Below are 27,416 nucleotides of genomic sequence, written 5' to 3' on the forward strand. Positions count from 1 at the left end.
AAAAAAAAAAAAAAAAAAGAGAGATGGAGTAGTAGACATTGCCCAGGTATCTTTTCTGTAGAGTGATCAGGGGACATTTGAGTGGAGACCTGAAGAAAATGAGTGAATGAGATGGGATCAGTCTGTCAAAGAGAACATTAGGTAGGGCAATAGCGGCCCAAGGTCCTGAGATGGGAATGTCCTTGCCGTGTTCAAGGGACAATGAAGAGATTACTGCCTCTGAAGCAGGTGCTGCGTAAGAGTAGGAGGAGACAAAGTCAAGAGGCTGTAGATGGTAGGTCATGTTGACCTAGATGTCAGCCATGACTGACGAGATGGAGGCCGTTGGGGTTTGACTGTAAGGGTTACCTGTTCTGAACAACAGTTTGAAAATTGCTCTGACTTTGTGTGGAGCAGGGAGGAAGTGAGGAGGCTGTTGTAGTAATGCAGTACAGGAAGAGTTCAGACTTTGAATGTATTTCAGAAATGGCACCAGCCTGCAGGAAGGCCGTGAGAAAGCGAAGGAGTCAGAGACAAGTCCGGCAGGTTTGCCTACTTGGTTGGAAAAATGGAGTTGTCAGTTACTGAGTCAGGAAGGAGGACTGGGGGAGCAGATCTGGGGTGGAGACAATTTTCAGCCTGTTGAGATAGATGTGTGTATCAGACAGTGAAATGGAGAAGATGAGCCGACAGTTGGACGGTAATTCTGCAACCCAAGGAGGTCCCAGGGCCTGGGCGATGGTACCTGAGGGCACCGCCATGGGATGAGCACAAGGTCACTTGTGAATTGAATGTAGACTGGATACCCAAGAGCTGAGCTGCAGACGAGACTGGGGAGCAGCTAGGTGGTGGAGGGGTTCTGAAAGCAGATAAGAAAGGCTAGAAAGGAGGAGCCCATCGACTGCCCAGTGCTGCTGCTCAGTGTAAGGACTGAGGATCCATCACTGGATCTCAGAGGGAGGAGCAACAGGGGCTGTGCTGCAGATTGACCTTGTCATCTCCTCAGGAGCCCCCTGGGAGCCTGGGTGGGCTGGCATGGACTCCCGGCCCTCCTGGAGCACCTGCCTGTCCATGCTGCAAGGCTTTGTGTGGCTCTCGTCTAACCCAATGTCAGCCTGCTCTGCTCCTCTGCCCTGCTGAGCTGCCAGCCCTGGGACGCTGTGTGCCTGGGCCCTGCACAGTGGAGACGCTCTCTGATGTCACCTACCCCGTCGTTTGCTGCTGGAACCATGACTTGCCACTTGAGCGTCTGTTTGTTTCTATGAAGCACAATAGGTGCTGTAGAAGGAGTACATATTCCCCCATTTCACAGTAATCTTCTAAACAAGTACACGTTTTAAACAAAACCTGCTTAGATACAGGCTGACTAATCCACCTCAGCTCCCCAATGTTGCCTGTGTTAAGGGCGGACAGAGTGCTGCCAGAGGCTGGGCCCTGGGACCTGCAGAGGATTCTGGCTCCCTGCCATGAGAAATAGCCCTCCAGGGTCCAAGGAGAGCTGTCCCTTCCTCCGGTCTGCTCCTCTGCAGAGGGCTTGGATGTAGTCCCCTTCAGCACCTGCCTCAGCTCACCAGGCAGCACTGGGGTGGCATCAATGTGTCTGTTTAACTCAGGATGGAATCCTGCAGGCAGCCTGCCTCCCATTCACCTGGTAGAGGCCTGCAGTGCTCTGGGGAATGTGCTCCAATCCGCTCTCAGAAGTGCCAGGCCCACCCTGCCTGGATTGACGGGGAGGTGGGCAGTGCTGCTGACAGTTGAAAGCACACCCTTCTCCAAATAAAACAGCTTCATTTTAGCCAGACACAGGCGCTGCCTGCCAGAAAAGGGCAGAGGGCCACACGGGTGCCCCCAGGCAGCGATGTCACAGTCTCATCCTGCTGTGGAAACCTCACCAGTGCTGGCAGCTGACCAAGGTCTCCGAATAATTAGACTCCAATCTTTGCTGGTTGGAAATGAAGACATCCAGTATTTTGCTTGCCATGCGGTTGGAAATAGAAGTGCACGGGACAAGCAGGCAACACCACACTGCCGTTCCAACATGGCCATGGTGAGGGCCTTGCTCGTTGGCCTGGGATGCTGGGAGCATTATGAAGAAGGGAGGCAGGAAAATCCCAGCCAGACTTGGCAGGGTGAGCCTCACATCCCCTGGCTCCCAGAAAGGGGCCCCCAGAAAGACTGGCTTAGTACCTGTTTGTTCCCTGTCCCATGCTCCTCTTGGCCAGAAGCAGCACCCACTTGTCCAGTATTCCTAGGGCCAGAACTTGTGGAGAGGGAGCATCCCTGCAGCTGGGATGCTAATGCCTGTGAAGGTGCAGCTGTGCCTCGGCTGGCAGCATCTGTCTCGAGTTGGTGTCTGCCCAGGCCTAAGGAGACTCCCTCTGTCATCACCCTGTTTCCTGAGAGTCACCCAGGTCTGCAGAAATGATCTGCAGGTCTGAGCAACATTAGGCTTGTCCTAGTCACTCAGTAGGTCTCCGGCTCTGAGTTGAGCCTGAAAACATCTGTGTGCTTTACAAATGGGCACACATCGAAATTCCTCACAGGTGTGAGAGCCTGTGTCTGCCCTTGAAAAATAAATTGGCCATGGATAAATGAGTAAGCACCAGTTAAGACCCATCTGCAGCAGTGCAGTGTGCTTTATAAGCTTACCTGATCCTCACCCATTCTAATACCTGTGTCAACTTCTAGGTGTGGAAATGCTCCTCTGGACCACCTTCCTCTAAACAGAATAACCACCATGAGGAAAAGGTTCAGGTCAGCATCCCTTTCTGATGTGTGTTTTGGGACTGTGTGGTTCATAGCTCAGACTCCCTACTCAGAGGAGCAGCCTAACCTGAAGTGCGCCCAGTGTGGAGAAGGACCAGGAGGCCGCCTACAGGGTGGCAGTGGGCTGGGGTTTTCGGGGAACTCACTTGAGACTTTCAGACCACACAGGACAGTGAGAATGGGGTGGTGGGAAGTCAGGATTCAAAGTCACAGAGGCAAACAAGGGATCTCAGTGGCTTAGGTGCCAAAGGAGTCATTGACATCCTTGGCTCACATCATGGGATGCAAACAGCATCACAGTGTCCTTTCTGCAGGAATGGCCTTGGCCCTGTGAAAGAAGGTGAAGCCCAATATGCCGTGGTCCACTGCACAGGATACATCAAGGCCTGGCCACCTGCAGGTAAGCAGAGCTGCACATGTCTTTCCAGGGAATGGATGCTGCTTATGTCTAATCATGGTATTGTCTAATGTCTAATGTCTGTTTATGTCTAATCATGATTATGTCTAATCATGGTATCTTGCTAAGACAGTACTCATAGAAGAAGAGGCCAGGAAATATCCTTATTTTCCTTTGTAGTTAGAACACAATGATCTTTGTCATTAGAAAAAGTTCTGCTACCTGAAACAAGGGTTTCCAAAATGAGCTAATGCTACAGAGGTGATTGGAACCTTAACAACCCATTTCAAGGTTCACAAAACCCTCTAGAAAGTCAGAGGGACAATTTGGAGTAATAGATGTAGCCAGGTCATCAGAGAAATGCAAATCAAAACCATGATGCAGTACCTCTTACTAGAATGCCTAAAATAACAGGCAATAACAAGTGTTGGTGGGGGAAGGGGACATTTGGAACCCTTGTGTATTGTTCGTGGGAATGTGAAGTGGTGCAACCACTGGGAAAAAGTCTGCAGTTGTTCAAAGTAGCAATACTACTCAACAAACAATTTCACGCCTAGGTATCAACCCACTAAAACAATTGAATAATTGAAATTCCTGTGTTACAAGGGAATTTGTGTACAAATGTTAGTAGCAGCTTTATTCCTAGTGGTCAAAAAGTGGAAACAACTAGAATGTGCACCAAAGAATGCAGGGGTTAAATAAAATGTGATTTGCTCATAGGGTGGAAGTTTATTGAGCCATATAAAAAACAAAGTACTGCTACATGATATGACACTGATGACTTTTGAAAACATCTTGCAAAGTGAAAGTAACCAGGCACAAAAGTCTGTGTATTATGTGACCTCATTTACAGGAAAGCTTGGAACAGGCAAATCCATCAAGACAGAAGGTAGGTTTGTGGTTTTCAGGTGCTGCAGGGAGGGAAGAAAGAAATGACAGATAATGAGTACTATGGATTTGGGGAGAGTAATAAAAGTGTTGTAAAATTATACAGTGGTGACAGTTGCACAACTCTGTAAATATGCTAAATTGTACACTATGGTGTACACTTTAAAGTGTTGAATTTTATGGCATGTGAATTATATCTCAAAAAGTTTTTTGCTGGGGATCAAATCCAGGGACTTGTGTATACTAAGCACTTGCTTTCCCCCTGAGCTCTACCCCCAGCCCAATGAACTTATTTTTGGACAGGAAGATATATACAGCGTCAACACATTTGTGTGCACTCTCCAGCCCAGAACATGGTATATCTCAGTGAATGATCTATGTCAGTGTGAGATCGCTGTGCATTCTGCTCTTGTTGGATGGAGTATTCTGTACATGTCAGTTGTAGTGCATTGATTAATAGTACTGTTAGGGGTGACTATGTCCATGTTGATGTTTTGGCTGTTTAGTATATCAGTTACTCAAAGAGTGGTATGGAAGCCTTCTGCTATATTAGTGTATTAGCCTGTTTCTCCTTGCAGTTCTATTGGTTTTGGCCTCACATATTTAGATATTCTGTGTTTGGTGTGTCTTAGGGATTGTAATGTCTTCTTGGAGAATTGCCTCCTTCATATAATGTCTCTCTTTACCCCTGATACCTTTTCTCACCTGAATTCTACTTTGGCTAAAATTAATATAACTTCTACAGATTTTTAAAAAATTAGCGTTGACCTGCCTTTATATTTCAAGTGGGTTTTTCATAAACAACATAGGAATTGGATCTAATTTTTTCATCCACTCTGTCAGTGTCTTTTAATTGGTATATTTCAACCATTCACATTTAACATGATTATATAGTTTGGTTAATAACTACCATGTTTTGTATTAATTGCTCATGTTCTTTGTTTCTTTCTCTTTTTCTGCCTGTACCTGTTTTCATTAAATATTCTATATGATTTTTTCTTTTCTGTCTTAACATATCAATTGTATTTCTTTAAAATATTTTTTATTTCTTGTCCAAAGTTTCCAATACATTTACAGCTAATATAAATCCATGCTCAAATAATAATAATAATAATAATAATAATAATAATAATAATAATAATAATAATAATAATATAATAATTATATATACTTCATGAGTAGCACAGGTACCTTATAACAAAGCATTTCTTCTTGCCCCTTCCCATTCCATATGATATCACATACACTGATTTCACTTATCCACATATTGTCATTGCCCAATCCACTGTTACTATTATTATCCTAAACAGACATGTATCAAATGATTAAGAATATCAAATATGAAATATTTTATTTTACCTTCATTTGTTTCTTCTTTGATGTTCTCCTTTTTTTCTTTATGTAGAGTTGAGTTGCTGATCTCTATCATTCCTTCTTCCTGAAGAAATTAGTTTACTATCTTTTGCAGGGCAACTCTACTGGCTATGAATTTGCTGTTTCTGTTTTTGTGGCATTTTTGTTTATTCTTTGCTTTTAAAAGGTAACGTCACTGGATACAGAATATTATGTTGGCAGTTAACATTTTGTCAAAATTTTAAATATTTTACTGTGTCCCTGTTTGTTTCAGATGAACAGTCTATATAATTTTCATCTACATTCTTCTGTAGGAATTATGAGGTGTTTTTTCTGGCTTCTGGGATTTTCTGTTTGTTTGGTTTTCTGCAATTTGTATATAATATGTCTAAGTATAGAATTCTTTTTAAGTCTGCCTGTTGTTCTCTAAACTTCTTGAATCTTTGATTTGATCTCTGCCATTAATTTTAGGAAATTATTAGACCGTACTTCTCCAAACAGTTCTTCTTCCCCATTCTAGCTACCTTCTCTGAATGTTTCAGTTACACATACATTTTATACATATTACACCTTTTTAAATTATACCACAGTTTTTGGCTATTCTTTTCTGGGGTTTTCCCCTTTATATTTTGGTGTGGAGACTTCCAGAATGATACATCTTCAAGCTCTTTGGTCCCTTCCTTGACTGGGTTCAGTCTTTACTTACTCTTGTTCTTCATTTCTGCCAGTGGTTTTGATTTCTAGCATTTCCTTTTGATAGTGGTGAATTTGGCTTCTGATATGGGGACAAATTACCAGGACCGCTCCCTGGCCAGCACAGGAACCTGTTGTGTACATGCTGTTGTGCTGAGGTATTTGATGTTGCCTTGCCTTACCAGCAAGAGTGTGGCCTCCTTGTCCTCTAGGAGACTGTACCTCTAACCTGTGTGCCAGCCCTTTCCTCAATAGCATGACTGGTTCAGAAATAAAATAATTTCTAGGTACTGTTTAAAATTTTAAAGGATGATTTTTCTATATCCACAAATGCAGTAAGCAGTTGTTAAATACACATCATAATAACAGTAAAAGGAACACTTCCTGAATGCTTTCTGTGGGCCAAACATGATTATAAATGCTTTAGCTATGTTAGCTCATTTAACAACAACAATGGCCCTATAGAATAAGTAATAGGAACCCCTCCAATTCAAAAAATCTGAAATCCAAAATTCTCCGAAGTCCATAATTTTTTATGTATACATAAAAATATATCTTTATATATATATATTCCCATACATATATTCATATGTATCAGTTTGATAAATACACATACACATTTAAATATTTTTTAACTTAAACTATTTTATGTTGCTATAACAAAATACCACAGACCAAATACTTTTTAAAGAAAATAAATTTATTTCTCAGAATTCTGGAGGCTGGAAAATCCCAGGCCAAGGGACTGTTTCATAATACATCACATGATGAGAAAGCAGAAGCTCGGGTTCCCTTTCTTTTTCTTATAGAGCCACTGATCCTATCATAGTGTCACCCTCACAACTTCCTCAAAATATAATTACCTTCCAAAGGTCCTGCCTCTCAATACCGTTAGCACATGAGTTTGGAGATTTAAGTTTCCAACACATGAACTTCCGGAACCATATTCAGACCATGCCAACCAGAAAGCACAGAAGTGCCTGGGTGCTGTTTGCGAAAGGCCTTTGCTGGACTCGAGCACAGGGACTCAAAAGGTATCAATGCCTCCACGGTTCAAAGACTGGACTTCAATTCTGTCTATCCAAAAGCAATCTTGACTATGCTCTAGAACTGATGGGGAGGCCCTAGAAGTGTGAAGAGTTCTTAAACACTGCTGTGGTAACTGGGTGGGATTCAGTAATGCTCTGGGTTCCTCATAGGTGGCATGGATGCTGCAGTGGGGGGTCCAGGGAACCTGTCAGGTTTTGAAGTACTCGGGAAAACAGATTTGTCTTCAGAGGAGGTTCTTTGGCGAGAGGAAAATAACAGCAGAAGGATGTGGGATCTTGAAGGGCGGATTCCAATGGTAGCTTGGTTATCCAAGCACACAGGATGGCCTGCCCTGTGGTAGTTGTTGAGCAAGGCTCTGAGGACTGCAGGACACAGGGATCCTTTAGAGGGATGGGGAGACGGGGGTGTGCACAGGTGACTATGAGGAATGTGGTTGCGTAGTCTGCCTGACTCTTGGAAGGAAGCTCATCCTAATGTTGGGTCCTAAAGCTGCTCCTTCTAGTGCTGCCAAGTTCTGCCTTTCAGGACCCATATCAAGGTGACTACTTCATTCTTATGAAAGCTTTCTTCATTTGAATGAACCATTCTCATTATACCAGACATACTCCTCTTCCTGTTTCAGCCTCAAAGTCATCTCTTTCTCCACTTCATTTGGGCTCCAAGCCTATGACCTCACACAAGAAATGCTACGATCATGGTAAAATTCACTCTTCGTGTCCATGTGGATGAGGATGGGGGAGAGGAGGCTGAGGCCCTAGGGGCAGGCAGGAAGCTCTCCTGGGTTGCATGGGTAGAGTGACAGCCAGTGTTGATGTCTGCAGGGACAGAAGGACAGGCCATGCATTAAATCTTCAGTGATGGCCTTGAAACTTTGCCACAGGAGAAATGTTTGAAGAAGCTGGGGGTGTTTAACTTAGAGAAAGTGAGACATGATTTCTGCCCTCAAATATTTGAGGGGGTGTCGTGTGAAGCAGAAAGTAATCTCAGGATAGTTCCACGAGGCACAATTTGAACTAACAGGGGAAAGTTGCCAGAAGGCAGGTTTTAACTCAATGGAAGAACCTGAGTAAAGGGTAAGATTAGATGTTAAAAAGGTCTGTATAGACACACTGAGCATATGAGGGAAATTCAGTCTCATTGTTGAACAGAAAATTAAAACAGTTTGCTACCATCTCCTCTTACCTAAAATGTCAAAAAAAAAAAAAAAAAAATAGACAAAATACACAAATGTTGGTAAGGTTCAGAAAAATGAGCACTTTTATGTGCTGCTAGTTAGAATATAAATTAGTACACATCTTCTGTAGAATAATTTTGCAATATGTATTAAATGCCTTCAAATGCTGTATACATTCCTTAAGATACAAACATTGTACGTCTAGAAATTTATTCTAAAGAATTAACCAAAAATCTGTATGTGTTTGTGTATAAGCATTGTTTATGACTGTAAAACCCTCAGGTTAATCTACATTTTAATGATAGAAAATTGGTTTACAATAACATGGAATATCTATATGATAGAATACCAGACAACCATTAAGCAGGTATGCCTCCAAATGACATGTAAGAACAAAGTAAAGTATATAAAGAAGTTTTGTTGTTTTTGTTTTTTTGCCATATTGGGTACTAAACCGAGGCTCCTCCCACATACTAGGCAAGCATTGTACCACCGAGCTACACCTGTAGCCCAAGAAACTTTCATGTCACTACACTAATTTTATTTTTAGATTACAGATGAATAAATCTATGCATTGGAAACCTATACGTAGAATATTAATTACTGCCAATTGCTGAATTTTTTTCTTTCCTACTCATTTCTGATTTTTGACTTTAATAGTCAGAGAAAATAATATTTTTGAGAAATAAATCTGAGTTCTCCAAAGAAGCACTCCAGGCAGTCGGATTGAGTAGTTGACACTGAATTTAAAAGTTGCATCTTTGGGGGTTTTGTTTTGTGTTTTGAATTTGTTTTGGGTTTTTTTTTTTTTTGGATTTTTTCCGGTACCAGAAATCGAATTCATGACCTTGCGCTTGCCAGGCAGGCGCTGTGCCGCTGAGCTAAATCCCCAGCCCCTAAATTTGTTTTGGTTTGTTTTAGTATTTAGTTGGTCGCATTTGTGTGAAGGTGGAAACTAAGCTGTCCTCCTGCATGAGGATGATGGCTCACCTGCAGGCTGTTTAACTGTTGGCGCTGTGTTCTGTGACTGCTCATTACATTCTCGGCACGTATAACCCCTCTGTGCTCCCTGTTGAGATCTCTCAAGACCCAGGGTGTGGTGTGTCCATCTTCTTGAGTGGACCTCAGACCTGACACATGGTGTCTGTTCATGAGGACCAGATGACCAAGAGAGGGGCTCTTGCCCAGATGAAAGAAATAGTCAACCTAGACAAATGGGTATGTAAAAGAATTTCTTGCTGTAAACTCCCAAAGAGTTTATAAAGTCCTTTCCCGGAAATCTGTTAAGATGGGTAGAGACCGTCATCTGACCCAGATGAGGTGGCTGAGATGAAGTCACGACGTCTTACCCTATTACAAGGTCATGGAACTGGAGCATCGGAGCAGAGGCAATTCAGTAATGAATAATGCCTTGTGCTGCCCCTTCTTACTGACTAGCTCAAGTCCTTTCATTATAAACTGTGCCCGGGTAGTACGAAGAGTCCTGGTTAGGAAGCGTGAAGATCTATGGCAACCATCCAGAGCTGCTGGCAATATCTAAAGCTGACTTTGAAAATCTGTGAAGATGAGCAGCAGAGGTGGGCTTTGAAGTGCAAACAAGAGCTCTATGCATAGATTCCTCAGCAGCCCACTTGCAGCCTTGCGCTCAGGCAAGCAGGGCAGCTGTGCCCTGGGGTCCTTTCACTTTCCCGCCTGCAGACTCTGTTAAATGCAAATGTCACGGTGAAGTCTGATGTCTTCCAGAACACTTTTCTGCTATACAGTAGCCTTCCCAGTTACCCTTACAGCATGTTACACTGCATAGGTTTTACTTAAAATGTGTGGGGGTCTGATTAAAAGAAAAGGGATTGTGCCCAAGATAGGGGGTTCCCTTGTACACTCCTGCAGGTGTTGAGTTTATCAGAGATCACCCATCACAAGGATGGTTCTCCAGGCTGTGGGATGTAATCAGAGCCCAAAGGACACGCTTTGCAGTTCTCAGAGTGTGGACGGCCTCCACCTCATCCTCGTTGCCCGGCACCACGCCTTTCACAGATTGAAATTTGGCTTTGAGCCAAAGTCATCCCAAGGTAGGGGCCTCCTTTCCCAGTAGTCATTGCAGATCTCCTGGCTTCATCAGCCAAATGTCCGTGGAAAATGTCTGGCTAATGGGAAGTGTGGCTGCCCAGGGGAGCCAAGGTCTGACCCCAGGGGAAGGGCACTTGGCCTTGGGCTAGCAACCTCCCCCAGGACACTCCAGGTCTGGAAAGAGCTGCTGTTGGCACCGGTTATGCTTTCCTAATGGCGAAATGGATACTTTTCCTCTCTTGGCTGTTGGACTTTCAGTAAGCCTGGGCCACAGCATGCCAAAGGCCTGAGGTCACTTGGTGTCCTGGCTGGAGCCTGCTGTGGTCAAGCCAGCACTCCCTTCACCCCACAGCTCAGTCCTGCCATGAGCTCATCCCCAACAGCCCTGTGCTTCTTTGCAGTTTGTTTGTTGAGCACTGCGTTTGTTTTTCCACCACTTGAAAATGTCCCAGAGCTGCTTGTCTGTGCTGAGGCCACTGAGGGATGAGGTGAAGGCTAGACCCTGCTCTCTCCAGTGCCTGCCCCCACCACCGCTGTCTTGCCCTGCCCACGCTGCAGGCAGACATCCGGGCTCCTGCTCAGCACCTCTGCAGACATTGGAACATGGCCCTGGCTTGAGAGGTGGCACGTACTGGTCACCAGGGCAGGCAAAGTCACTCTCCTGCTTCCTTCTGTGAATGGTCCCTGGTTCCCTGCACAGGCCAGGTACTTTGGAAGGGTTCTCAGCTGAGGCTGACTGTTGTCTTTTCTGAAGGAGCTCACAGGACAGAGAGGGGACAGGCTGACCTCTGGTCAGTGCAGAGCCACAGGACAGGGCCATGACACGTGCTCTATCCCATGTCCTGGAAGCATGGCAGACAGTGAGAGTAATTCTGAGCTGAAACATCAGCCTGAAGAAGTGCAGATGTGCTGGGGGAAAATGCACTGCAGGTGTGGGGAGTAATGTGGGCAAGGACGGAGAGGTCAGCATCAGGATGGTGTTCGCATGTGTGCCCTCTGGGTGCCTATTGACATGCATTCTGCTGTCTCCCTTTCATAGCAGCCCTGACGGTGCAGTCACTAGCGTTACGTCCTCTACACATGGGACACCAGGGGGCAGAGTTGGAGGCAGACAGCCTGCATGCTGAGCTAGCGAGTAGCAGGGCTGGTTGCAAAACCAGACCTTCATGGCGTCCTCACATTAACACCTGCTTTCTCCAGGTGGAAGAGATGCTGGGTGTTTCATTCCCTGTGGTGAGTGGAAGGACCAACACATGGTGGAAATGTCAGATCCTGGGAGCCGGGGCCCTTTCTGCTTTCTGCAGAGTCACTCATAGTCACTGAAGGTTTTTATGGGTCCACTGCAAGTTGGATTGAAGGAGGAGGAGGGGCAGGAATAGGCTTGAGGACAAATGGGGTCAGCTTGTGCCATCGTCCTGGGAAGACCGTGAGGCCTAATCGGGGCATAGCTGTGCAGATGGGGAGGGGTGAGGAGAATCTGTGAGAGCGGGGGAAGTGAGATGACCGGGATAAAGTAGGCCACAGCGGGGTGGCACTGGGCAAGGACCGCAGCTGGTGGGTGGGGAGCTGGGATTTCAACCCGGGAGGGCTGAGTCCAGTCAGTGTGCTCATGCCTTGGCCCGACGCCTCCTCGCACCCCTGCCGATGAGTGTGAGGATGATCTGGGGCTTTCAATCCACAATTTAGATCTTAGATATTTGGTCATTATTATTTTATATCACCTATCCACTGATACCTATCACCTGTATCTTTCGGGAAACAGATCTATCACTTGAAATAAAGTTCATGACTGTTAACTGTAATTAGTCAGACACCAGTTGTCTTCACGCTTTTGTTGCTCTCCCCTGGTTTATGGACACAAGGCTCCCTCGGTTATTTCAGTCCCTTTCTAGGCACCAGGATGACGCCCTGCCCTAAATGACTTCCTTCAAGGAGGCCGAGCAGGAACCACCTGTGCAGCACTGCCAGTGTGAGACATTTTCCTATGGCCCTTGTGCAGCTGCCTGGAGAGATCTCCATCACAGGTTCTCTCTCAGCTCTGGGGCCTTTGCCCTGTCATCTTCAGAAGTTGAGGCTGGCTTTTTTTTTGATTCACTAAAACAATTGCAGATTGTTTCTTCATTGTCCTTCGAATTCAAGAATTTATCTCAGATACATCTAGTGTGGGCCATTTTTGTTCATTTTCATAAAATGGGCCGTTTCCATTTTCAGAGTCAGGGGTCTCCTCATGGGAGACTCTGTGGATGTCCCAGGCCACTGCTCTTGTTGCCACTCTAGAGTTCTGCTCCTCATATTAATTCTTTTATCCCTTTCTTCCAAAACCTTAGAGAATTTCTCAGGCCCATTCTTCTATCCGTGGTTATCATTTATTGTTTTTAATGTGTATTTTTCGTCTGAACTCTGTCTTGCTGTATTCTGGTGCTGTTTGCTGTGATTATCACTTCCTCTTAGTCACAGTCAGGAGCGGAGTTTAAATTCTTCATCTTTTCTAGTGGGAGAGGGTGCCCTGATTCCTTAAATCAGTCTTCTCCACATGCTGGCTCCTCTGAGAGATGGTACCATGTAGCTGTCCGTTGCTGAGAGTTGAAAATGGGTCCACCATTGGTCACATGGCTTCTGGAAAGATCTCCCAGACCCTGACAAGGAAGGAGAGGAATGTTTTGCTTTGCCGAAGTTCTGCTGTCACCCAAACAAAGGCTCAGTTGTCTCTACACAGGGCTGGGCTGGGTAGAGAGAGGACTAAAGTCACAAGCCCCCGGCAGGAAGTACTGACATCTACCACCACACTGGGCCCAGGGAGGAGGGGCTCAAATTTGCTCTTTCCTGTGACTTGTCTGTTCTGAGCTCATTTCAAGCTAAGGCAACTGTGACCTTGTAGGTTGATCCTGGTGAGGGCCCTCCTTTCAATCCCTAAGCAGCCTTTCCCTTTGTATGCAGGGAACTGGGCTGAGCTGGTTCTTCCCTCCATCCCCTCTGCCTGCACTATACATTGCAGCAGCATCTCACGGTTGTTGCCTGCCCTGGTCCCCAGGCTGACGTACATTTGTAGACACTGGTGACTTCAGTTATAGTTTGAGCATGGCTGGTAGTTGCAGGAAGCACCAGGTGTGCTTCAGAGCTTTACTTTGGCAAATGGAGGAATCATTTGTAGGGTCACCAAGCAAGGTCTCTGGAATGCAGAACCCACACATCAGCATTTTTCAAAATGTCTTCCCAGATCAAAGTCCCCAGACACGTCCCATAACAAGGATCCCAGAGCCAGTGCACTTGAGAAACTCTCTGTACTATATTCCCTTCCTAGCAGATTGTACTCCAAGGCTGCAGAGTAAGCTCTCTGACAGTCCTACAGTGATGAAACTTCTCTTTGTTTATTTAAACTGTGTTTCCCAAATGTGTTTTGCCAAGCTAACATTTTTTCCCTAAAACTTACTAATAATCACCAGGGAATTCTTTGGAAGTGTGCCGTGGACAAGTGCCCCAAATTGCTTATAGCCAGACGATGGTGGTTTTCTTTCCCTGTGTTTTGTGAAATATAAAATCATGTCTTCACTGACATGTGAAGATGAATCCAGGATGCCTCCGCCCAGCACTCCTGAGACGAGGTCCGTTTCCTGAGCGTTTGCACAGGGTTAGTGCAATCCTGGTGACAAACGGAGAGGCGTCTCTGACCAGTGCTGAGTTTCATCTCAGCAGCAATTTCCAGTCACATTTCATTCCTGGTGTTTACAGCACTCAGGATTTATTTAGCCCCTCTGCAAGGGAAGAGTCTGTCCAAGGAGAAGGTAATTTAGTGGAGGGCAAAATGAGCTTGTGAAACCAGTTAGGGAACCTTTGAAATCTGTTAAATAGCTGGAATTATCCTGTTCATATTAAAAACCATTTTGGTTCATGTCGCCATTCCCACCAGGAAGCCTTCCTCCTGACCCGTGGGCTGCCTGGCAGCAGGCCCTGGCCGCATGCCTCTCCTCGAACCACAGAGTGTTTTTCTTTTACACAGATCATGTGGCATCATAATGACCTCGTTCCCTGTTCTCCCCACCGGCTGGTGAACTCCTTCAGAGGGGAGCCAGCTCTCTTTTGCCTGGTCTGCTGCCAGCGTCAGGTGCTTAGCTGGTGTTTGGATCCACAGAACATCAGAGTCCCTCACAGCAGAGCCCAGAGCTTCACAGACACCTGGATGCACTCAGCCCTGAGCACCAGGCATGGTGCTGAATGCCCAAGCAGCACAGTAGAATAGGGGCCGTGACTGTACCCATGTCAGAGATAAGAGCTATTACCATGATCAGTCCTCCAGACTTGGAGGGGCCAGGAATGGTAGAGGCAGGGTTTCCAAGCGGGGACACTGCTGGCCTCCATAGAGCTGGAGTAATAACCATCAAGCCATACTGCCCCCCAGACTGCCTTCCTTCTATACTGGTACAGGCACAGCGACCAGTCCCTCTAAAGGGCCCTTTCCTAGAGCCAGGAGCTCATCTGGGAGCTAGTCAGTCTGGGAAGGATGAGCAAAGCAGGGAAGGGCAACTCTCTCAGGAAGAATCTTAAGCAGAAGCAGCAGGACACCTGTGGTGGGAGTGGACAGGAAGCAGGGAGGCAGCAGCCACCGGAGGTGGTGGTGGTGATGGTATCTAGTGGCTTCCACAATTTTCCCCAGGGAGGAGCCTGAACACCAGCCAGGCCCCAGGCCCCAGGGCCCAGGCAGCAGCTTTGCAGTGCAGAGCTGGAGTGACAGTTGGCCCCAGGGTGGGTGGTGACAGGTGGACAGCTGACACGGCCTGTTCTGCTCCAGTGGGGACTTTCAGCTTTTGGAAGTGGGAAACAAGAGAGAAGCAGCCCAGAAGCCTGTGGCCACTGCCGTGAGCAACTCATAAATGCAAGTTGAATGTGCCATGACAGAAAGGAAAGCGGGTCCTGGTCCCTTGTGCCCCCAAAATCATGGTTCTCCATCAGGGGAGATAACCGGGCTTGGAGTGAGCGGTGGGCAGGGGCTGGGCATCCTTGGGACCCACTCCTCCCTTTACTGATGGGGAGACAAAGGCCCAGTGAGGGGTGGCTCTTGTGCCCCTCATTCTGTTCCCTGACTGCACTACGCCTCACTGTGTCTCCTGTTGCAGCCGGGTAGCTTACCTGTGTTTGCAATATGAAGCAAAGGTTTTCTGATATGAAGCCTCTCGTCTCTATCCAAGATACAGAAAGCACTCTCTACAACATCCCTCTAGCAAGTGGTGGTGAACCTTCTAGAGCTGTCAGTGATAATAAACAGCTGGCTGCAGTGTGCACGCCATAGGTTCCCCACAACTGCTATAAGCCAAGGAAAATGCCTCTTAACTCTTATGACTGTGGGGCGGTACAGTTGGCATCTGCACATGTTGGGATTGAACCTGTGCCACACCAGGCACGGTCTGTCCATCTGCCCATCGCAGGACAGAGCGCTGCAGTCTGAACATCACTATGCCACATCCCTGCTCCTGGCCTTGTTGAACAATGAGGGGCAATGTTGGGAAATTTGTGCGACGCCATCTTTTAAGGACCAAAGCGTCACATGTTGACCTCCTTTTATTTTCTGTCATTATAAAGCTATTACAAAATCATGTTCATGTTCATGAATGAAATTTGGAAGATACAGAAAACTTGCAAAATAAAACTTACAAAATAAGGTAAAATCATGTTCATGTTCATAAATGAAATTTGGAAGATACAGAAAACTTGCAAAAAAACCTTGCAAAATAAAGTAAAATTCACCCATTAATCCACTTTGAAAAACTTATTTGAAAAGGTTGTGAACTAAAAAGTAACAGTCTCCCATTCTACCTTGGTATTTCGGATAGTGTTCATTAGAGGAACAGATTCAATATAAAATATGTAAGGGTTTACCAGTAGCCTACAGTGCCCTCCAGCAGAGCCAGGTGGAAGTGTGCAGAGGGCTCTGTGCATGGGGGGTCTGAAGGATCCCGTCAGGGGCTGAAGGTCTGGAGCTCACTGCAGCGTCTCATGCGGGTCAATATCAGGAAACCAAAGGGTCTGTGCTGGAGGCCTGGAAATGGACATCTAAAGGTGATGGCGAGGACTGGAGCTCTTCTAAAAGAGCAGAAGTGAGACTTCCTTTTCCTTTCCCTTTTTATTCCATTCAGGCTGAAGGCCTGTTGGTTTGTGCCACCTATATCCAGGGTGGGTCTTCCCTGCTCAGTAGGTCTATCCTCTGCACCCAGAGCTGTGCTAAACCAATCAGCTGGGCGTTTCTTATTCAAATTGACACCACAGTTCACTATCACACCGGTTCTGTACCCAAGAGCCAGTTGACACACTGCACCCCATGCTTCTCTTTTACGGCTTCTTCTATTAAAAAGATAGAGCTCATGTTGTATATTTTATTACACAGTCCAGATTCTTTTTCGCTTATTGTGGGTATCATAAACACATTTCCAAATCAGCACATAGAGGTCTTCATCTTTGTAAATGGCTACCTAATATTCCTTCAGTCCTTCGTGCTCCAGTGAGGAATGAGAAGTTAGGGACTCCCGTGAAGACTGTGGCAGTGGCCATCCTCACGTGTGACTGGTCCTTGTGCGTTTCTGGAGGATGGCCTCAGAAGTGGTAGAAGGATGGTAAGTTTGAAGATCACCCATTCTCCTGCAACTCTAGATGTTTTCATTATTGTGCAAGTTGTACCATGATGACAGTCAGAGGAAGGGAGAGTGTTGTAGTATTTTTAAGTGGATTTCCTGTATTGGTGACCTTGACCATCTTTCCTGTGTTTGTTCACTGTGTTTCCTTATGAATTGTGTGTTCATGGTACATGCCCTTTGTCCTTCTGGGTAATTAGTACTTCTCTTATTTCTTTCTAGCTGGTCTGTAGCACTTCATGGGCAGCCTTTTAATTACTCAATGTGTTGTGAATATTTCCTTCCAGCTGACAGTCACCTTTTACTTCTGTTTAAGTTGTTTTGCTCCACATGGAATGTTTTGTCTGCTTAAATGAAAGAGTCATGCTTTCCTCTTTCTTGGTGTTTGCTACAAAACAGAAAGCTCTCAATTCATAAGTTCTCAGGGCTTCTCCAAGTGGGTGCAGCTTTTGGGGGGCCCGTGGGGCTGCCACGCTTTCGTCTTGTCTCTCTCCTCCCAGTTCCTGTTGTGCTCCGAGGATTTGCTGCCCTACCCCCTGCTGGTGGCTGGTACTCCTTTCTTTGCATGTGCTGCTTTCCTTCTGTCCTGATCCAGTGACAAATTGCTGCTTCTTATCCCTCATGGGCTAGAAAGCCAGACAGCGCAACTTGCCAGTATTGTGGCTAAAAGGGAACAAAATCGTCTGAGTCTGTCTTAGAGTGCCGTGCCTCAGCCTCAGCCAGTCGCCTTTGGGATGTCAGTTGGGGCTGCACAGGGACCATGGTCTGGTCAGCTGAGGCTGGTAAGTGGTGATTTCCAGATGGAAGAAGTGCTTCGTAGGTTTGTGTCCTGCAGGAGGGCAATAGGTGGGCCCTCTGCCCTGAGCCCAGGGGTGCTCCTGGCCCTCAACTGGTGGCTTCGGGGATGGTGCCATGTGTAACTGAGCCAAGTGTGTCACTGCACGATCTTGTGCCTCCTTCCTTCTTAATGTCATCCCACAGCCAAAGCTGTGAACGAGAATTGAGGAAGGAAGGGGAAGGAAGGATAAAGTAAGCAAATGTGGAAAATAGAGACGAGAACTGTTTTACTCATGAATGTCCTTGATGAAACAGTAAAAATCACACACACTGTGAAACTCTGGCCTGGAGAGTGCATGCATCCCTCTGCCACTCACCCATCCCGGCAGTGGTCTATGGGAAGCACACTGGTGGCTCTTTGGGCCCTGAACTAAACCAGCTGCTTTTCTCATGCAGAGGGGCACCAAACTATGGCTATTCAAACTTGAGTATGTGGCATGTACCTTCCCCAAAAACTAACTAAATAAGATGATCTTGTTACTTCAGGGAAAACAACTGACAGTACATATTATCAATGGTAAAACTCAAGTTTTCTAATGAAAATCTGAATTTTCACAAACTTTCATCCACCATTGTGGTCCTGACCAACATCTAGAGATATTTTTTATGGGATCCATGGTGATACTAATAAATGAGATTTTTGTGTGGAACAATGTAATATGTCAACATTTAAAAGACCTGTATAATGTGGTAAAGTAATATTTTTCTAAATGACCAATATATGACATATAAAATCATATGTGGATAAAAGATCCTCCCAAATATTTAAACCAATCTATTTATATAATGATATGAACAATTAATTGATATAGTTTTGGGTTTTATATTACCCTATCCCCTTATGCAAATAACCTTTAAGATACTACCATTTGTTGTGACATGGAAAACTACCAAAGAAAAATACCTACAGTAAGCTGAAAAAGTTGTTCCTTTTCCAACTACTAATCTACGTGAAGCCATATTTTTCTCATATATTTCAAGTAGGACAACGTGCAGTACTCTAACACTCTGAATGAATGGCAGATGTTAGAATCTGGTTGTCCACTCTTAAGCAGGGCATTAAAGGAATTTTCAAAAAATGTTGAACAGTAATTGACAAAATGGTGTGTGTGTGTGTGTGTGTGTGTGTGTGTGTGCATGTGTGTGAGAGAGAGACACAGAGAGAGAGAGAGAAAGAGAGAAAGAAAGATCTCTTAGCCCACAAGCAGTACTTACGGAGAAACTTAAAGTCAAGACCGACTACCATCTTTCCTACTATTCAACATTGTACTGATATTCCTCCTTTAATGACCTACCTGTTTAATGACTGTTTAGACTAATGGCTGAGGCGCACTGTTCAGACTTTCTACCTGCCACTTGGATTTACAATACGGTAATGTGAATAGCAGTGCGGCCTTACGGTGGCTTCTACTGCAGTATAGTACTGTAAATTCTGCTGATTGTATGTACAGCACAGTACTGTAGTTTTATGTTCTTTTATACATCATAGTACTGCTCATAAGAGTTATGCAAATAAAAGCAAAGTCAACAAGCTGGAGTGTCCTTTGACCATTTGTTTGTTCTGGATGTTGTAACGTATATCTATATCTACATATCAATATAGCTACATATATATATGTAGCTATATTGATATGTAGATATTGTCATAGTTCGTGTCTAGATGTCCCCCCCGCAAAGCCTCGTGTAGTCATGGAGTGAGTTTCTAGAGTTTATGATTGATCTATGGTCCAGTGCTGGGATTATAGGTGTGAGTGCTACACCTGCCCTGGAGTGGGTGGTTTACATACAATATAAGGAATGGAAAGAGGCTTGCTTGCTGCTTCTCTCTTTTTGCTCTTGTTGCTTTTGCTGTCTTCCACCACCATGAAATGTTGTCCTCTGCCATGTGCCACTCTGCCTTGGAGCCAGCCAAGTGTGGACTGAAACCTCCACAAACTGTGAGCTAAATAAACCTTTCCTTCCTTAATTTTTGGCATCAGATATTTTGTCTCAGCAATGAGGAAAAAGTAATGAAGACAAAAATATAGATATATACATATATATCTCCAATTCATTTAGTAACCTAGTTACAGGAATGGAACTCGATCATTAAACAAGGAATGTCTGTAATAGAGATATTTTGCCCACACAATGAAATAAGAAAAACTAGAGGGAAATGAGTGTGTGATAAAAAGAAAAAAATACCTTTACTTTCCAATTATATGACAGTACACTTGCAAGAGCCCCCTGAATCAGTGATAAAACTAACTGAAAGAGTAATACATTAGAGCAGCACAATGCAGTGTTAATACACAAAAATTAGTAGCCTTGAACAATAAGCTGAGTATCATGGTGGCAATGATGATAAGATTTACATAAGATTTTACAATACACTTTACAATAAGATTACATACTTAGGAATAATTTTAACAAGTATAAAAGCACAAGTATGTGTGAGGAACCATTTAAAATGCTCCTGAAAGACACAAAAGTAGAACTAAACAAATGAGAAAGTGTCCCCTGCACTTGTGCAGGAAGCTTCAACATTATGTAGGGATAAGTTTTCCAGAAGTTAAGCTACACATTTAATGTAAACCTAATAAAAAAAACCCCATGGAGCTATTTTACAGAGTTGGATAAGTTGATACCAAAGTTCATGTAGAAAAATATACTTGCAAAAATAGTGAAGAAAATACTGAAAAAAGAAAGCCACCAAGGAAGTCTTATGATGTTAAGACATACAATAAAGCCTCTATAACTAAAACAGTGTGGCATTAGTGCTAGAATAGACTGTTGTACAGAATAACAGAAGAAAGTGCCAAGTCAGACCCAGGCATGTATGGAAATTTATTATGGGATAAAGGTGGCATCTGAGAGCCCAGGTTTAAATGTCTGTAAGACAGCTAAAAAGCCACTTAGAGAAAGATATAATTAGTTGTATGTCTCATACACTATAGAAGAGTAGCTCTGCCTGCATTAGGGATCTCAATGTAAAAATGAAACCATAAAAGTATCAGGAGACAAGGGCAAATTTCATTTTAACCTCTGTGTGAGGAAATGACTTTTGAACTATGACCCAGACTCATGAGGTAATTAAAAAAGAGATTGATAAATGTGACTACATAAAACTTTAAAAATCTTTCAGTCACATAAGTTAAAAGAAGAAGGACTAGGAGAACTTATTCTCAACATACACCAAAAAGGCCCATATCCCTACAGGGAGCTCTGGAAAATTGATTGCCAAAATCCCAACAGAAAAATGGGGAAGAAATATGAGGAGACAGTTCACTAAAAAGCAGGATAGAGAAGGGGCCCTCTATCATGAAATAAGGTTCAAATGCACCATCATTAGAGAAATGCAAATGAAGGCAACGCTAAGATGTATTTTCTCACCTAGATTGAAAAATGTTAAGTATGTAATGGGACACCACATTCTGTTGGCCAGCACTGTGGAGAAACAGACCTCTCGTGGGTTGCTGGGAGAAATACAAATTGGTGCAACTCTGCTGGAGGGAAATTTGACAAAAACAAAGCTACATCTGTGCCTACCTTTTGACCCAGCAGCCCCACTGCTAGGAATCCACCCTGAAAATAGCACTCAGTGGTAAGAAAATGCATGTGACCAGGGTTAGCCGTGGCAGCATTGCTTTCAGTTGCAGAATACAGGGCATACTTGTGTGTCTGTACACAGGAGAAGGGGCTAAACACATACCACGTCAGCACATAGTAGAGTCCTGTGTAATCTTGGGAGGAACCGAGGAAGAAGAAGCCCTGGAATGACTGTAAAGTACAGGCAGCAAAGCCCATGAGTATGCATTGTACAGAGCTCTTCATGGAAGAAAGAAGAGAATTTAAGAAAATACACATCTGTCCACATTTAGGCAAAAGAAATACAGTGAAAGTCAACCAGAAACTAGAGAGTTTGATCACCTCTCCCCCTGGGATGGACAGAAGAGGGGAACAGGATGCAGGAGGAGGTGTGATATGTCTGTGGCTCTCAGAACTATGCCCTTATCACACTAAACCCACTAAAGTGACACTGGTCTGGTGTGGAAATATTAGTGATATCAGGCAAAGTAGAAGAAGATTTCTGCAACGGCACTGGCCCTGTGGATACGAAACCAAACTGCTTGTTTCTCTATAGTAGTTCTGATCACCTGCAATGTCTGTGAGCCTGTGCTGTGAGGACTTCCAGTGCCAGACCTTTCCTATCAGAAGACTCCTTTGTGACCCAGTTCCTTCCTGTCCAGAGCACGGTGCTTCCCCAGTGGTGTCTCCTTCCTTGCCCATGAAAACCTGATTTTCCTCCCCAGGTGAAACATGGCCTGTGTGCACTTTCCTAGCAAGTTAAGAATCTCAGCGTCAGTGTCTTTCTTTTGCTTCTGATGGTCTGTGATTCTTTGTCAACAGAGAAGTGAGATATTTAGATGACCCCATCTAGGCTTCTTCCTGAAGTTTCCTTCCTCTGTGTTTCGGCAAAATTGTGCAAATGCACAGATGAATAATTTGCATTTTGTCTTCCTCACTTTTCTCTGTGTCACCCTCAGCTGAAGAAGTGATAATGTACCAGGAGGTTGTCACAAGATGCCAGGAAGAGGGGCCAGCCTGGGCCCAGTTATCGACTGACAGTCTGACTGCAGTCACGGGCCCTTCCCTCCCCCATTGGCCTGGGGCATGCTGATGGTACTGGCCTCTCTCCTTTCAGGAATGACGATACCTGAAGAAGACGCTGATGTGGGACAAGGCAGTAAATATTGCCTGGTGGCCATTGGGAGACTCCAGGTGAGACAAAAGCGCAATCTTTTCCATCTCTGATGAGGCTTCCAACTGCAAGGAGCAAGAGACTAGGGATTGGGTGTCTGCTCAGCGCTCTGGTGCCCAGCGTTTGTGGGGTTTTGCGTCTCACTTGGGGTAAGGCTGAGGCCAAATGTGGAAGGAGAAGAAGGCAAGTTCCACAGAGTGCTCTGTTGGCCCACCTCTACCTCACTGATCACTGCAGCGAGCCCAGTCTTCATCTATCCCTGATTAACCCCTTGCATGTCCCCAGGACCCCGGTGGAGGCCCAAGGTCATCTTTCCAACCTCATGGCCTCCCTTCCTGTCCACACCACATCATGTTTCCAGACCATACCCTCCTTGCCATGCACCTGCCACCTGCCACCTGTCCCAATCCTGATCCCCGGGGTGCCCATGAGCTGGTTCTGCTACCTGCTGTGTCTGTGTCTGCCTTCACCTGGAAAATCTTCTCCTTGTTGTTCTTGCTCTGCAAGGACCCGCTCAAGTGACTTCCGGCCTCCTTGTCAGAGCCAGTTGCTCCCCTAGCCCAGCACCAAGCTGTGGCCACTGGGATCACCCTCCCGCAGTCTGTCTTGCTATAGTCAGCCGAGTGTATGCTCACCCTTCAGGGTGCTTGGGCAAGGAACATGTCCTTGCACCTTATGACAGTCAGACACGCTCAGTGTCTGACAAATGCAGGAACCACTGAGTCAGCTGGGTCATTCACAGTGGACGTAGACAAGAACAGTGACATTTCCTGTCCCTGGTTTCCAGACAGGTGAGCAGGTGGTTTCATTCATATCCAGCAAACACTGGGTGCTTTTGCTGGCACAAACTGTCTCCTTTCCAAAGGTTTAACTGTTTCTCTGGGCCCATTTGCCGTTCAGTAGAGGAAAAGGCAGCAGAGGGAAAGGCATCACCATCTATTGATCACCAGCTGTGCCAGACATGGCTCCAGGATTCCCAGACCACCTCTGTCCAGCCTCACCACCCTGTGAGGTTACAGTTGCCATTATCACACTGTCAGAGAAGGATGCAGAGGCTCAGACATGCAAGGAAAGTGACCCATCAAGCATGACGCTGTTTGTACCAGTGACATGGAAGGCTGTGTGGGGCAAAATCAACATCCCCCTCTGCCTCTGTCGGTGTCACCTCAGTTGGGCTGTCCCTGTGTCATTTCCCCTCTGCCTCTGTCGGTGCCACAGCCGGGCTGTCCTGTTGCAGGTGACCAGCTCCCCCGTGTGCATGGACATGAATGGGATGTCGGTGCCCACGGAGTTCCTGTCCCGGCACAACTCCGATGGAATCATCACATTCGTGGACCCGAGGTGCATCAGTGTGATCGGCTATCAGCCCCAGGTCAGGAGCCCGCTCTGAGCTTGTGCATTGGTGGAGACGTAGCTCTGCCTCAGACATGTTCATGTCCTTTGTTCAAGGTAGACATGGTGAGATTGGAAGAAGGAGGGACAACCGTGCGTCTTGCCTGGACAGGTTTATTGTAAACAGCAGCCCTGCTGAGGCTGACTCCTCTTTCTTCCCCTAGCATTCTGTTTCTCAGCTGATTTTTCAAACCAGAGTTCAGATCAGTCTGGATTATGAAGCTTATTAGCAGGAAAGCATCTGCAAAGCCTTGTACAGATGCCACCTAGTTTTGCTAATCCCTTCAGGAAGCCTTCATTACCTGGGGCACATTCGCAGGCCTTTGTTCTAGATTCCTTTTTAAAACACAGCAACATAAGAAACACAAGAAAGCAGGCGTAACATCCCAGGTCAGGACCAGAGAGACAGAGTAGCTCCGTACAGTGTGAAGTGTGCCCTGGCTCTGAAGGCATCCAGCTGGAAAAGAGGCTTGGGAGACAGCTTACAAATTAGCGTGTACAGAATATTGGGTGATTTTATGTTATTAACTTTTTAAGATATAGTATGGTATATTGAGGTTTTGCCAGATAATTTTTATGATACTTGCTGAAATACTTCGGGGAATGTGTGATGATGTCTGCAACTCAATGTGAAGTGTTCAGCAGGAAGTTGTTAAATATGAATTGTACACACGTCAGTGGATGTGTACATATATGAAGAAAATGGAAGAAATTGAAAAAGTGGCAAAATATTGACAGTGCTTGAGTCTAAAGGATAGTGTTTATTATACTATCCTTGTAACCTTTATATAGATTTCAATTTCTTTCAAAATAAGAATTTTGTTGTTGTTGATTTTGAGAGAGGGTCTCACTGTGTAGCCCAGGCTGGCCCCTGACTTTTGGTGAGCTTCTGAGTGCTGGGCTTACAGGCATTTACCACCACACCCAGGCAAAAATAATTTTTAAAAAAATCTGTCTTTGTTGTGAAGAACCAACTTTGGGATATGTATACTTTAATTACGTGTATATATTATTTTTTGATGACACTGGGGATGGATCACAGAGCTTTGTACATGCTGGGCAGGTGCTCTACCACTGAGCTATGCCACAGCCCTCATGTACATTTTAGAACTAGAAATAAGCCAAAGCAGAAATATTAGAACGCTTCGTATACTTCTGTATCTCTAGACTCATGAAAACTTTGAGATTCTTATATGTCATAAGGAGAAGTGATCTGTTTCCACTTGCACTGTAACCTCCAGTGGCACAGTTTCCAGACAAAGCCATTTATCTCCCGCTGCTCCTTTGGGCATCTGGGTATCCTGGACAAGCCCGTAAGACTTCCCACCACAGCTAGCTTAGCTCCCATGCAGACAGTGGGGCTCACATGGGTTCCGATCCAGCAGTCAGTTTACATCCTTTTAAGGAACTTCCAACCAGATTAGGTTCCTAGAACATGTATAAAGTTGCCTTTGTCTTTGATGGTTTACTTACTGTGCCCCACTTTGTGGGAAAATACGCTTTTGTCTGGGGGCAAGACTGGGTCCTATGAATGACACAGGCGTGTGAAGGTACAGAACAAGCCGGCTTCTAGAAGAATGGTGGTTTCACAGTAACCTCATTTCCTTGGCCACCAGACAGCTGTGGCTTCCCTATTGAAACAATTTCAGTTTTCACAGGCAGCACATCTGTCCACCTCTTGTTTACTTTTGATGTTTATTAAAATATGTTGACCACAGTTTGCCTCTCTAAGGCAAACAGAAATAAAATTGCACTCTGGAAGGTGCTGATCTAGTGCATTAGCAAAATTAGAAATTAATATGCAGTGTACCAGAGGCACTGAGAGTGAATTCGAGGAGGCTGGCTCTGTAGTGACAACCACTCTTTTAAAAAATCCGTGGTGAGGCAGATCGAAGGACAGTGAGTTAAAGGAGCTGGAATAAATGCTTTTGTCTATCAGTGGGTGGATAAATAATCAAACATGGAATTTGGAAGCTGGGCTCTGTGGCACACGTCTGTGACGCAGCTACGTGGAAGGCTGAGACAGAAGGATTGGAAGTTCAAGGAAGTCGGTGAAACCTTGTCTCAAAAAAATAAAGGGCTGGGGATGTACCTCTGTGGAAGAGTGCTCACTTAGCATGCATGAGAACTTGGGTTCAATCCTCAGTAGTGAAGAACAAGAAGAGAGAGGGGGGGAGGGAGGGAGGAATGAATTGATTTGGGATCATTAAAGCTTGCTCTTTTGTTTAGGACCTTCTGGGAAAGGACATTTTGGAATTCTGCCACCCAGAGGATCAGAGCCACCTGCGGGAGAGCTTTCAGCAGGTACTGTGAGGCCTGTGTACAGTGATACACAACTAGCACACATGTGGAGATGACCAGTGGGACATGCATCCTAATGTGTGCCGGACAGGCTATAAACGCCTGCCTGGAGTGTCAGCCAGGGCCCTTCTGGGAAGCACAGAGGCTAATGGGAAGATGGACCATGAGGAAGTCATTACTATTTGAGGAGAGAGCTCCAGGAGTCCTGAGGAAAAAACCATAGAGCAGAGAACACGAAGAGGCTGTGCATGGCCGGAGTGGCCCCAGGGAGGGGACAGTTGGGATCTAAGGGTGGATACACAGGAATTGAGAGGACACTTCAGTCTGTGGAGCAGCCCCAGAGACACAGCAGAATGTGGCCTGCAGGGTGGATGCTAGTGGCTAATCTATAGGGAAGACATGGCAGGCATTGACAGATGCCCAGGAAGTCAAGGGTGGGGGCCTTGTAGCCAGACTGAGGAGCTCCAGTTCTGTGAAGGCAGATTGGGCTTCCTGGAGGGCTGAGGCAGGGCAGGTACTGAGGAACAACTTGTTTCAACTGTGTGGAAGGGAAGACGTGGCAAGTAGCTGGAAGTGAAGACAAGTGGGATGCTCTTGCAGTTGTCCAGGCAAGAGGCAACGATGCGAAGTGGGGCCGGACCCCTGAGGACCAGCGCGGGCAGTGAGGAGAGGGGGCTTGTTAGTGCTGGCATGTTGGAAGGAGAGGGGAGGGAGGCATCAGTGTGCCCTTGAGGTCTTACACACAGGCCATCCTGACAATGATCCAGCATCTGCTCCTTACTGAACACCTGCTGTGGACGGGGTACACACAGGTGATGTGGATGGTTGCAGCAGCATAGGAGGTAGCTGCTGTTGTCGTCCTTTTCCAGCAAGTCAGGCCAGCGTGCCAGACAGGGCGCTTCCACCGTGCACAGACAGAGCATGCCCACCATCCATGGACAGGGCTTTCCCCGCCTCACAGGGACAGGGCACTCCTACTTTGGGCTGTGTTGAGCTGAGCTCCTGACTTCCTCTCCCAGCACATTCTGTGCTTTCCTCTGCAGCAGGACCACCCTGACTTTCTCTTCACTTCTCAGCCTCCCTGCAGGTCCCTTGTCCTCTGCCTCTTCTTCGGAGTGGTGATGTGGGAGCCCTGAGCTGCATTCTTCCCTCTCTTCT

General features: G+C 45.7%; 1 protein-coding gene across 8 annotated transcripts in view; it reads left to right on the forward strand.

The window, feature by feature from the left end:
• Arnt2 (aryl-hydrocarbon receptor nuclear translocator 2) overlaps positions 1 to 27,416 on the forward strand; it is a 149,500-nt gene that overhangs the window by 92,229 nt on the left and 29,855 nt on the right. For all 8 annotated transcript variants that reach the window (XM_013512638.1, XM_013512642.1, XM_005381432.2 and 5 more), the window contains 5 exons: positions 2,668 to 2,733; positions 3,060 to 3,145; positions 22,509 to 22,585; positions 23,803 to 23,937; positions 26,187 to 26,261. In XM_013512638.1, coding sequence (XP_013368092.1) covers positions 2,668 to 2,733; positions 3,060 to 3,145; positions 22,509 to 22,585; positions 23,803 to 23,937; positions 26,187 to 26,261 — 439 coding nt within the window. The remainder of the gene's footprint in view (positions 1 to 2,667; positions 2,734 to 3,059; positions 3,146 to 22,508; positions 22,586 to 23,802; positions 23,938 to 26,186; positions 26,262 to 27,416) is intronic.

Source organism: Chinchilla lanigera, unplaced genomic scaffold (genome assembly GCF_000276665.1).
Source record: "Chinchilla lanigera isolate Chin_1 unplaced genomic scaffold, ChiLan1.0 scaffold00015, whole genome shotgun sequence".
NCBI lineage: Eukaryota > Metazoa > Chordata > Mammalia > Rodentia > Chinchillidae > Chinchilla > Chinchilla lanigera.